At 49.4% G+C, this 12,663-nt stretch overlaps 5 protein-coding genes; 3 read left to right on the forward strand and 2 right to left on the reverse strand.

Annotated features, from left to right (window-relative positions):
- Positions 1-157: 157 nt before the first annotated feature.
- Positions 158-1,174, forward strand: RCC_06073 (uncharacterized protein; the record flags this gene model as incomplete). Its single annotated transcript, XM_023771337.1, has 1 exon — positions 158-1,174. One exon carries the CDS (start codon positions 158-160, stop codon positions 1,172-1,174), a length of 1,017 nt encoding a protein of 338 aa, XP_023627105.1.
- A 1,225-nt stretch (positions 1,175-2,399) lies between these two features.
- RCC_06074 (uncharacterized protein) lies at positions 2,400-2,919 on the forward strand (the record flags this gene model as incomplete). XM_023771338.1 has 3 exons in its annotated part: positions 2,400-2,557; positions 2,654-2,729; positions 2,821-2,919. 3 exons carry the CDS (start codon positions 2,400-2,402, stop codon positions 2,917-2,919), a joined length of 333 nt encoding a protein of 110 aa, XP_023627106.1.
- A 2,754-nt stretch (positions 2,920-5,673) lies between these two features.
- On the forward strand, positions 5,674-7,632 carry RCC_06075 (related to RNA polymerase II transcription initiation/nucleotide excision repair factor TFIIH, subunit TFB1; the record flags this gene model as incomplete). The annotated part of the gene is made up of 1 exon (XM_023771339.1): positions 5,674-7,632. One exon carries the CDS (start codon positions 5,674-5,676, stop codon positions 7,630-7,632), a length of 1,959 nt encoding a protein of 652 aa, XP_023627107.1.
- A 538-nt stretch (positions 7,633-8,170) lies between these two features.
- On the reverse strand, positions 8,171-8,911 carry RCC_06076 (uncharacterized protein; the record flags this gene model as incomplete). XM_023771340.1 has 2 exons in its annotated part: positions 8,171-8,580; positions 8,629-8,911. 2 exons carry the CDS (start codon positions 8,909-8,911, stop codon positions 8,171-8,173), a joined length of 693 nt encoding a protein of 230 aa, XP_023627108.1.
- Positions 8,912-9,841: 930 nt separating this feature from the next.
- Positions 9,842-10,232, reverse strand: RCC_06077 (uncharacterized protein; the record flags this gene model as incomplete). XM_023771341.1 has 3 exons in its annotated part: positions 9,842-9,975; positions 10,058-10,106; positions 10,173-10,232. The coding sequence occupies 3 exons, from the start codon at positions 10,230-10,232 to the stop codon at positions 9,842-9,844; spliced, it is 243 nt and encodes an 80-aa protein (XP_023627109.1).
- Positions 10,233-12,663: the final 2,431 nt, after the last annotated feature.

Raw genomic sequence — 12,663 nt, forward strand, 5'->3', positions numbered from 1 at the left:
TTGAGGCTCAAGTGCGACTTGACTTCACTACATGCAATGGCATATGCCAAATTTCACTTCACATATACTCAGTCCGCTGCTGCCTACAAGCTAGCTTCACACTCTTCTCACTTCGCAATCGCAACTTTGCTTCAAAACAACATCCGCATCGCTCAACATGGTCGCTGTCAAAAGAGAAGGAGGTGGAGGCAACAAATCTAAAGGCGGAGGAGGAGGTGGTGGTGGTGGCGGCGCCAACAACAACAATCAGAAGAAGAACGGACCCACACATCCAGCGCTCTACTATTCCAACAAACGTATGATGAAGATTCTCCGCTGTGACGAGGCCGATTTGGAGGTGTTGAAACACGGCGCMGCGAAGATTGTGAAGCACAACCCACAGGTCAATCTTCGGGTTCTACGCTGGGAGCTTTCCGATCGGGAGCCGGAGTGGAAGGAGATGTTGAGCGGGGAGAGATGGGAAGGAGAGGAGTATCAAGGAGATGACTTGGACCCTGCGGGTTTTGAGAAAGACATTGCAAATGTCATCATCAAACTCAAGGCCCTTGCCAACAACAAGGTCACCGTGGAGAAGAAGAAAAAACGAGCCAAGAGAGGGGGTGCTCCAAGAGAAGGTGGAGGCGGTCGTCGTGGATATGGGGGTGATGGAGGTGGTCGTCGTCGTCAATATGGAGGTGGTGGAGGTGGAGACTCAGACACAGAAGGCGGCGGTGGAGGTGAAGGAGGCGGTAGAGGTAGAGGCGGCGGCAATGATGATGATGATGGTGGTGGCGGTGGAAATCCCGAGAACTACATGATGTCTGGGGGATTGAGGAGTGAGACTCCTTGCCYACGACCACGAAAGCCACCTCCGACGACGTTCAAAAAGCTGGATTGGCTACACAAGGACGCCGATCCTGAAGACGAAAGCTCACTTTTTGTGGGCAAGAATGAGGAGCAGGAAGAGCAGGACCTCTACCCGTCTTCTGCTGCAAATTTGAGACCTCAGCCAGACTTTCTTCGAGAATTCGCTACGGAGTCCACCCCAACGCCGGCAAGCCGCCGCAACCATCCCAATCGCATGCTACAAGACGAAGATACCAACACTGGCTTTGTTGGGGTCTTCGATGCGGCTCGTAGGAGACATGAATTTGGAGGGTATGAATGGCAGCAAGCCGGCCAAAGGTGGAACTAAGACGATCTGCATTGACCTCTGTTCCGACTCTGAATGATGACCTGGGGTATCAGGGGCTGCTAAATTCGGGCGGAAATTTGCAGTGGTTCCCCGAGGCGGTCTCGTCGAAAGTCGAGACTTGAGCTGGAGAAGAGATGGAAAGCTGGTCTTTTTCATGCTTTTCAAGTGGCATTGGTGTCACAGAGCTGTGATGCGAGTCTGTTCTTTACGGACGACCGAGAGGGTTCGGGCTGGAATAATGAGCAGCGACAGAGCGCCTATGCCGTGCTATGACACTCCACTCCACGAGTGTAACATAGCCGGTGCTTCAATCGAGATAGGAGGACGTAGGCATGCCGATACAGTCCCTGGGCTGAAAGAAGCAAACTGTCAATTATATCATCTTCAAAGTCCTTGCATGCTTACCACTCAATAGTGGAGTGCCGCCAAATCAGCCGCTAATAACGTGACGATTGTGTCGGTGATGGGAAGTGAATTGGCGCACGTGAGGAAGAAATGTCTTGGCTTTTGGATCGGGGCTGTGCTAGCCATGCATGCCATCGCTTCCCAAGTGCATGCATCATCACGCCGTACATATTGATTGCAGATCATCGCCATCAACTGCGCCACGGAGGAAGAAATGGGCGTTTCGATCTGTATTCCACTTACTTTCAAGTCTCCATCGTCCATCGAGACTGGCTCATTTGCTATGGCCGACCTTGTCCCGTTTTCCATAGAAGCAAAGAACGAACTCTCACAACATATTGAGCCATCAAGTTTGGTAGACCTCGAGTCAGCCATAAAGCGGAACGACAGACCAGCTAGCTCTTCACACGGCAAGCTTCCATAACGAGATTGTTGATRTACGCTCACTGACATCCGAACGTACCATCAGATTGCCYAGCGACTCTTCACAACATGCAGAACCAGTCTCTTACAAGTTCCACTAGATGGTATTCCCACTCATCCCGAGCTTCGAAAGTATATCAAGAACCTTCACATCCAGGACGAGTGCGACAAAGTCGATCCCATCGCTGGGGATGATGAAGACTGGGTGCAGTCCTCGTCTTACCTGTGGCCTCGCGCAACCGTAGAGGCGTCTCATATATGGCCTCGCGTCCAAACTTTTCTCGACACAACAGCCCTTGCTGCTGCTGGTGTTGCATGTCTACGAACGCTGCTCCTTCGGAAGGAAATTTGTCCCGAGGTTATTGAAATAGAGGATTACGCCATCAATCCCGGCAATATGGAATATCTTACTGAGGAGACGAGATTACGGTTTGCGGACTACAAGAGAGCCCCGCATGAACTCTTTGTGGACGAGCCAGTGGAGCGGCTTGCGAAGAGTATCGTCGACGGTGCGGATTTGGCAGTTCTTTCGGTTCGTGTGCAGAACGATTCGAAGTATGTATGCATCGGAAAGCGCAATGCGTCGCATGCAGGCCAATCAATGGAGCACCATCGCCAGTCCCCAAATCCACAGAATGACGATTGTTCTAGATGCTGCCGGTCAGGGGAAAGGTCGCGGTTCCTCTTTGATGCATTCTGCGGATCTCAGACAGCTCAAAGCTCATCCGTATGTATACATCGAGGAAAACTTGATGAGAGAAGATCAGGGTGGTCTGTCTTGTACGGGTCCTTGCTGACGTCCTACTTGCGGTCTACAGATACTGGCTACAGCAGGCTCTTCATCAGTCATCGAAACTGCAACATCTGGAAATGTACTCGGTCGATGGGTTATTGTTGAAGAGTGTCGTTCAGTCTAAASAGCCTTCCCCTATATACAAGCGGCTTGGGATGACATGGATGAGCGTAGAGACGAGCACACTCTTGGCTTTATTGAAGAACTCCAAATCGACGACGTTGAAGGAAATCGAACTCCGCTCTGTTACACTCCGAGAGGGATCTACATGGACGGATCTTCTTCCCAAACTTGCGGACGCCCTACCAGCATTGGAGAAGTTTCGTCTTTGGGTTCCGAGAGAAACGGTAAGGAGAGGACAAGGGGGTTCGGGGGTTATTACGTTTCTTGGGTTTCAGCATGAGATGGTCCCTGAGGAGTGTAGAACTGGATTGGAACTGCATCATAAAGGAGTCGTTGGGAATATCAGGCTCGATCGAATTCAGTATGAGGGACCGAAAGCTGGGATGGTGATGAAGGCTCTGGCGGGGCATGCGCATCTTCATGTTGATCCGTGAGGTGAAATTTTTTGTTGGTTAGATTGAGCGGAAAAGAAGGACCATGAATATCTCGTCGAGGAATACAGAGTGATCCGTCTTAATTAGCTTTCGATCGCATGTAGCTTTGTCGAATGACGATGCCTCTCGGCAATTCAGTGCCACCGGAGAGGAGGACCTTCGGTTTACATAAAAGACCAACGCGGGAGAGAAAGCATCCGAGCATCGCTAACACTCCTCATCATTAATGATACAGAGCATAATTTCCTCCCCTCCTCTTCTCCTCCCAATTCAACTCTCCCCACTCCACCGGTTCCCAAAACCCGACATCACACCCTTCATACATCCCCACCTCCATATCCATGCCCATCTCAGCACCCCAAATCCCCCCGGGCCCATGCCTCTAGAACTTTGCACCGCTTCTTCCGAACATGGGCGTCTCGATTACTCTCCCTGCTGAATTTCCTGGAGCAAAAGAGACATGCGACTTCTCCCACTCCGTCCCGTTCTCGAAGATGACGTCGGTAGTTTTCTCGACAGGAGAATTCCTTGCCGTCGCAGTTGTGGGCATAGCAGCGGATTGGGGTGGATTGTTCGGGGGAGGTGGACTTGGGGGAGAGATATGGAGAGGATGTGGAAGGGGAGGATGTTGAAGGTGTTGAGGGGGTTGAAGTTGTTTGGCTTTCTGCTCGAAATCGTTTAGGGGATCTCGGTTCGGAGGGTCCGAATGAGGTTTCGTGATTGCGTTTCATTGCGAAGATCGAACAGATCAAGGAGGGGAACGTAGTGCGAGTAGATTCTGCCCGAGTTGTAGGAGAGTCCTTTACTCATGTGTCTTTGGCAAGCCATGTCTCACCGCGAATATCATATACTCCAACGCGACATGATAACAAGCCTCGAATCCTTCAATGCCCTAGAAGCCACTAAGATCATGATGGGAGCTTAAACATCCGCGAGACAGTGCTGCTATGTTGTTGATGCTCTCGCCGTTGGTGTGGGGAGATGATAGCCCTTGTCTTGGCTTTGCATTCGGGAAGGCAATGGTAGGGATGTCCCCATCCTTCGTGGTRGAAAGGCAGGGAAATTCCGAGGGAGGATTCCGTGAACAACGAACTCGTGGGAATCCTTCCGAGATGGGCAAGCATCGAATAGAAGCTTAAGCATGCTTGTGCAGCACGTGGAAAGGTTCGAGCGTGTCGATCCGGAGGAGCCCTGGCCTTGGCATTGCCATCTATCAAGGTTTCCGTGGAGGGAGCTAAATTCGAAGTATATGCTGTGGGACATGTGTTGGTTGCAAACTTCGTACCGCAGGAGATTCACACATTTGCATCACAACTGGCCGAGGGAGATGTGCGTGCCTGCATTTTGACTTTGATCCTCCGCGCACATGGATGTGGATGTGAATGTGAAAAGTGATGGCACTTGGAAGTTGAAACGTGGGCAGCCACGCCATCAGGCCGTGGTGTAGTTTGAAGAACATTTCAACGGGAACAAGCAGCGATGAAGTTGGTATGAAAGTCGAAGGCWGTGGGCATAAACGAGAAAGGCTTTGCAGGTGACCAATCGTACAGTCCACCCGTGAAATGCATGTTGTCCGTCCCAGCTGCAAGGTATTCGACGGGCAGCAATAGAARTCCATTGTCCTCTGGCTTACCAATGATGATGAGCGACCAGTGATGATGGAGGATGTTAGCCGCCAAAGTGATGATCGGAATTAGCGTGAGGTTGGTGACTAACACGATTGACGTATGGCGGACTACCTATGATTTTGRGCACATCTGATCCGTGTGTTGAAGCGTGTGATGATCCAAAAGAACGTGAGAGATAAGGTGTAACCCTACATGCCACTAGTGGTGAAGGCGGATCATTTGGGAAGCTTGAACAGTGCCCTTGTCTTGGCATTCGACGATGGATCATGAAGTGGCCGTCGTGTTCTCTGGGGTGGATTTTTCCCTCTTCACCAAGAAACGAGTGATGCGATGATGGAAATGGCGGAATCCTTCAGGCTGGCTGACTCGATGGAAGCCGCTTGGAGGGTGAAGCGGGGGAGGAGAAGGAATCTCTTGAATCATGCATCTCTGAGGTGGTGAAGGAGCTCCAGTGACGTTGCAAGAAGTGTGCTGAGAAGTGACACAGGTGGAAAGATGCCCATGAGGAGACATGTGTTGGTGGAGAGGGGGAGAATGGATGAATGGCGAAGATGGAAGTGACGATGAAAGTGAAGGTGGATGTGTTTTGGTGCGGATTTGAACGCGAGTGAATCAAATATTGACTGAATTCAATCAATTTGGATCTACAAGATCAAGGGCACCTCATCGCTCGGCGCATCACCCGCCAACACCATGTCGGCGACACGCGCATCGGCCAAGTACAGCAAAAAGGATGGTCACCTCACCATCTCCGACGACACGAAACATGTCTTCTGGACGCCGAGCGAACCCGTGGGCGCCTCTCCCGCCGTGACGATTGCCGTGGCCGACATCACCAACCTGCAGCAAACCCCAGCGACGTCCAAGTCGATTGCGTTGAAGGTCGTGGTGACGGATGGCAGCCATGTCTTTACCTTCTCCGACAAGCAAAATGCGCGACAGGAGCAAGAGAGGGTGACGGAGACGTTGCGCAATGTGATTACGGCCAACAAAGCGCAGGCCACGGCGCAACACCTGGCAAAAAGCACCCCGACGACGACGACGACGGCGGCGGCGAAGAATGCATCCTCCCAGGCCGCTGCTGCACCCGCCGCCTCCTCCATTCCCACGACCAAGGCGGCGGAGGAGGAAGGATGGTATGATGACAACCAGCTCAAGTCTGACGACAAACTGCAACGATCGCTGCTCGAGTCGAACAAGGGCCTGTCGGAGCGCTTCAACCAATCCCTCAAGGACAAACCGCCCACCCTCTCCTTCCTCCAGCTCACCCGCCAATTCTGGTCGTCGCGCCTCCACCTCCTCCGCGCGCATGCCATCGAAACGGCCCAAAAGCAGGGCGAATACAATGTTCTGCCCGAAATCAAATTCATCCACAAACCCGCCGAGAAGGAGGGCGAGCCGGGCATTAAACAGCTGCAAATCACCAAGGAGCAGATCAAACTCATCTTCAAGCAGTATCCCGTCGTGCTGGAAGCCTACAATGCATGCTGTCCGCCTCTCTCCGCCGGCCAATTCTGGGAAAAGTTCTTCGCCAGTCGCTTGTTGAAGAAGTTGAAGGGCGAGAAGATTCGAGACACAGATCCCCGAGACTCCCTTCTGGATAAATATCTCGATCGAACGGAGCGTACTGGCCCGGCTTCCATTGGACATGTCCCACATTTCATCGATCTCGAGGGAAATGAGCAGAATCACTCGCAAAAGCTGGGCAATCGTCCTGATCAAGACATGCGGCCGAACAAGGTGCCCATCCTGACCGTCTTGAACAATCTTTCCGAGAAGATGTTGAGTCATGTGGCGCCCGAGGATGGAGAGGCGCATGGTCCCATTGGCATGGACGAGGAAACATTTGATCAATTGCGCCTGAGAGACTTGGCCATGGAAGATGTGGACAATCGCGTCGTGTTGAATGTGAAGGAGCAGCAACGATATGTGGGAGGGAACCAAGACGATCTCTCCGCCGATGCAAAACGCTACGCACTGCAGGATCCGACACAAGTCTTGACATCCATCAACGCCCATCTGCAACCCTCACATTTCGGCGCAGATGAGCGTGGTGCGTTCCGTTTGGATCAAGTGCTTGGATTCCAGGCGGAAGAAGATGACGACGATGATGATGAAGGAAGTCATAAACAGCCTACAATCGGCTCGCACGCAGCGATCAAGTCTACTACCGACAACCTCCTCTCTGCAATCAACACTCGCCGTCAAGCTGCTGCTTCAGACCCCACCCACCTTCGCGGCCTCTCCCAATCCACCTTTGACACGCTGCAAATCACCCACAACACCACCACCGAATTCCTGCATTACTTCTGGACCCTCTTCCTCTCCGGTGATGCTCGCAAGACCGACGAGCTGGAACATCTCGTCTCCACCCTCGATCGCTCTCTCGACAGAATCAACGCCGTCGCGGATGTTGCCGAAAAGGAGTATCAAGTCAAGGTGGATGGCTACACGGAACGGGCCCAGGCGGCGGCGCAGCGGAGTGGCAAGAAGTTCAAGTTGGGCAATGTCGATCGTTACGTTGGAGGTGGGGGGAGAAAGGTCGTGGATGCAATGGTCCGTCCGACCGTCGTGGCATTGGGCGAGGCGACGGGCAAGTATCGCAAGGTGTTGGAGGAGCAGACGAGAGAGGCCGCTGCTGCTGGAGCATAAGAGGCTTTCCAGGCGGGGAGTATTGTACGATGAGGGCATGTAGGATATCATGTGAATCGACGACGTTGATGACGTTTGCCAGGCCTCGATTTCCTTCTACGCCGCACACCTGATCTTCTTTAGCGTAACAAGGTCCTTGCGCGTGGGATGCAGGGTACGCTTCGTTGATCGAGGAAGGGCCATGGTCGAAGGTTTCCTCGTGTCTTGGAGTCAACGTGGATGATCCTGGTGCCATCAAAAAGATCTACCAATGTTCTGAAACTCGGATGCCTTACTCGTTGTTGGAGATGCCCCTAGGATGGCCTTCTAGAACGATGTCGCTTGCTTGACAGTCTCGAGCTACGTTGCACGTGGAAAAAAAGGGCAGAAGGTTGCTCAGAGATCCGGATTAAGAGTAGGAGTGCTGGCGTCTAAATTTGTTGACTACAGCTAAGATAGGGAGTCGTCGTTTCACGTGTTCATACACCCGCATGGTCTGACCTACGCAAGAGACCCGTCGAATTCTGCTCTCTGTCTTTCCCCCCCTGCCATCGATCCTCTACCATAGAGAAGGTCCCTGTGCAAGTCTGTCTAGCCTACGCCTCCAAAACTGTAATCTCGCCATATCCACGACATCGGTATTATCAGTCCCAACCCAAAGATCCCCGACGGGATAGTGCTCCGTTGCTGCCTCGCAAAGTTGCTCAATCTCTGGTCCTGCGAGGGAAAGCCATTGTGCCGCGGCTGGCACGCCTAGATTGGCTTCATAAGGTATGCTAGAAGAGTGTTCGAGAGCCGTTGCTAATGTCCAGATTCCTCGCTTGATGCGCCCGGCGAGGGGAGGATGGAGCTGGGCTTCGGGACTTTGGCCGAGGAGTATCACGTAGGTGTTCATGTTCTTCCATAAGAGGGCGGACTTCTCGGGTGACTTTCCACGTGCACGATGGGACATGGGGGCCTGGGACGATGCTTGTGAGAATATGTTTCAGGATGATGGATACGATGGACTTGTTTTACCTTGGAAACGCTCGCTAAGTTCCATTGCAAAGTCGGGCAGGTCCTTCCAAAAGGTTCGGTTTGCAAACTTCATGATCCCTCCCGGCTGGACATGTGCCATTTGGCCTCCCCCAATGTCCATGATTTTGTCTTTATTACTCGAGTTGATTGCGTCGGGAAGACTGGCCAACGCTACGATGAAGTCGACTAGTCGTTGGGAGATGGTTGGATTGGGGGATTCCTCGACTGCGTTATAGAATATGTCGATGAAGTTGTGCCAGTAGCTGATATTTTGCTCGGACATGATGATGGAGGCGATGGTTGAGGCGGATTCTTGGGGGGTTCCTTTCTTCTGAAAGCATGGCGCTGAATGTGTGGAGTAGGCGGGAGTGGATGGAGTCGGGGGGATGGAGATGGGAATTGTCGTCGTTGGTTTGGTTGTATATTTGGGATGGCCATTTTTCTTGTTCCTGGATGTAATCATTGATGTTGGAGGCGCTTGGCTCGGTGGTCATGGTGAAGTCGGAGTTGGATCTTGAGAAATTGTGTGAGTGGGACGGTTTGAGAATGTTTGGTAAATGGTGGAAAGGATGGGAGTCCATGTTTGGCTTGTCATTGACCGGTGTACCTTTCTAATCACCGCTGGAGCTGCTGCGTCGTACTAAACTCCTTCGGACTCATCCTTCTCGTTGATTGGAATGGAAAGACACGATTAGGCTGTTAGTAAGTTGTCRACATAGAATGACCGTGTGGTATGGGATCAAGGTCTGAACCTGGTTGTTCCTCCTTAGGGTCTGATGTAGCTTGAAGTGTACGACAGTGCYATGCTCGCAAGTCCTAGGTCGCTTGACGATGGTTTCAGGTATGAATAATGCCGGAGTCAGAAGAGGACAACCTGGCTGTTTGATGATGAATCCTGTTTGGCTAGAATTCCGCGTGGCTTAGGCTTTCTTGTCATCGAGGAGCACGGCTGTCGGGACCATACAGCACCTCAACGAGGGATGGAACATACATTGCGAGGTATGCTGGTGTAATTCTCAGTTCCYGTACAGCTCTTTGAGGAGGTCTGTTTGGTCTGGCATTCTCGCAACAGCGAACGAACGATGCACTACTTTAGAACATGGTCTCGATCGAGAGCATTCAATGACCATCGACATGAGAGGGTAAGAGAGCAAGAGACGTGAGTCATAGTGTCACAGCGGGAAGATAATGCCTTCAATTCATGGAAGGATTTTCAACGAGAGTATGTTCCCAAGTACACCGATWCCATAGGAAGTTCGCCCAGGCCCTTCTTGAAGTCTTGACCGTGGTGCTGGTTAATTCCATCGATGGATGCTTTAGTAATGGCACTCGCAGCCTCCATTGATGCTTCAGGAACGACAAGTCAGCCTGACGTTACGTCTGGAAGTCATCGATCGGAAGGAATCTCACCATGTACCGCCATTTTTACCTTGTTGATAGCAATCATTGTTGCAGCCGCCGGGGTTGCAACCATAAGCCTGGTGAAAAATCAGCGACTGTGATCAAGGGAAGGGAGATGATGTGCATGATGTGGGCGTCCTTACTACGACTGAGGAGCCCATGAGGAGGACACAGACGGTCGTGAAAAAGGCAGTGAGGTTCATGTTGAGTGTTGGATGTTTCTTCTTTGTGTGGGGATGGAACGAGTTGGATACGGATTGGAAGGTGATGAACTGGTGACTTTATATGTCTTTTGTCTAGAAGTAGCGTGTCAATGCCTTGCGTAGAGTCCTAGACGGATGTAAGACGCGGGCCGAGTTTCAAGTACGACTCATGCCGCTCGGTTACGACCTATTTGTTTCGGGGAGGGAGTTTTTTTCGGGGAGGGGATATTTTTCGGGGAGGGAGTATCTTTCGGGGAGGGATAAAAATGTTCGTATAAGAGCCATGTTCGTACTTTCGTCGTCGTCTCATTTTCGTCGCCGTCGTTTCATTTCGTCGTCGGCGTCGTCTCATTCCGTCGTCGTCGTCGCATTTTCTTCGCCGTCTCATTTGTATCGTCGTCTTCGTTTCATTCCTATCGTCGTCGTCGTCTCGTCGTCGTCGTCTTCTTAGGGAGACGGTTAAATTCTATCGCCCTTAGGTATAGAAGGGGTTTAGCGCGGAGTTACGTCTACGATCCCTTCTAGAGTATATATTCGGGTCTCGGGTTAGGCCTTATACATCGGAATTATATAGATTTTCTCGCCCTACCCTTTTAGGTATATAATTCCCTTTCGATTTTATATCTTACTAAGTCTAGGGCTCGTATATTACGTAAGTAGTTTAATTTAAAAGTCGTCGTCTTCGTAAGGCTAGCGTCGCGTTTACTAAGAGCGTTATAGTTCCCGCTAAGAGTATTATAATTTAACTTTCTTCCTTAAGGACTATTATAATAGCGCCGTATCGTACCTTATAAATATACTATCTATAGGCCTATTATAAGCTCGTACGCGAGTAAATTAATCTAAAAACCTTATAAGGTTTTTAGTCCCCTCGAATATTATATCTATATTAATTACGCCCGTAAAAATAAGGTAGAGAGCGTTATAGTTCCTACTAAGAGCGTTATAATTCGACTCTCTTCCTTAAGGACTACCGCGATAGTACTATATCGTATCTTATAAATATACTATCTATAGGCCTATTATAAGCTCGTACGCGAGTAAATTAATCTAAAAACCCTATAAGGTTTTAAGTCCCCTCGAATATTATATCTACGTTAATTATACTCGTAAAGATAAGGCGGAGAACGTTATAATTCGACTATTCGAGTAATATATATAATAACCTAAGGTAGGAGGTATTTATTATATACTCTTCTTATATCTTCTACTATTATCTACGTATATACTCTACTTATAGCGTAGGACGGTAGAAGCTAGGTTAGTCCGAGTAAAATAGAAAACCCGTTTTACTAGGAGAACTACTCGACCGATTTCGAAGAAAAGTAGCTTAAATTTACGAGAAACGCGTAAAGAATCTCTAAAAACTATAGGTATAACTAGATTCGTTAATCGAAGAGTACCTCTCTAGTATATCGAAGTCCGAAGAAGCTCTTCTAAGTTTTCTCTTACTCGTACGAGTCTCTATCGACCTTTAGGTAGTTTTTCTATTCTTCTTCGATATAAAAGACTATAAAAAAACTATAGGAACCTTAATAGAAACTCTAGTACTTAAGAGAAAACCTACGTTATAAGAAAATTTCCCGCGATAGAGCCGATATTATCGTACCTATCGGCTCTATTAACTATAACCTCCTATCGGCGCTATCGTAGGTACCTATTATATTATCGCTTACTATTGCCGTACGTATATTTTCTACGTCTATCGCTATATACCGCTAGTCTTACGCGCTATTAGCTATTAGTAAACTAGGTCTATATACTTTACTTATAAAGCCTAAGTTATTAGATAACTCGATACCCTTCGCTATCTACGCGTACGATATATTTATCGCTATATATAGTAATTACCTTTATCGAAAGAGTAGTAACTCTACCCTCGATAATAGCCGTAGCGTAATTCTATATAGCTACGTCTATTATACCGAAGCGAAATACCCTACTAAGCGAGTTACTCTTATACCGAGCCGACTCGTTTAACGACTTACTCTACCTAGCCGATCCGCCTATATATTAAACTCCTTAAATATAATAATAGCTCGAACGCTTAACACCTCCGCGGAGTAGCTTAGTATAGATATAGGGCCTATAAAAAGTAGCTTCTATTCGAACTTTATATAGACTATCGAATCTTCTTTACTCTTTTTTACGCTACTACTAAGTATCTACGTTAATCGATCGCCTACCTATAATCTACTATTAGGATTAGGTTAATCCTAATAGCGGCCTTATATAAACAAAGTTAGGGTTGCGACCCTAAAGGGGTTAATCCTAATAGGTTAATCCTAATAGGTTCCCTTTATCGTATATTTCTAACGTTTGAATAGCTTCGAGTATATCGTAGAATTATAAATCCGCGAAGTATCTAAGTCTATCCGAGCGCTACCTCGTCGTCGGCGACGGATTATAGAAGCGGTAGGAAGAAAGTAAT

This window comes from Ramularia collo-cygni (assembly GCF_900074925.1).
Source record: "Ramularia collo-cygni strain URUG2 genome assembly, contig: RCC_scaffold08, whole genome shotgun sequence".
Classification (NCBI taxonomy): domain Eukaryota; kingdom Fungi; phylum Ascomycota; class Dothideomycetes; order Mycosphaerellales; family Mycosphaerellaceae; genus Ramularia; species Ramularia collo-cygni.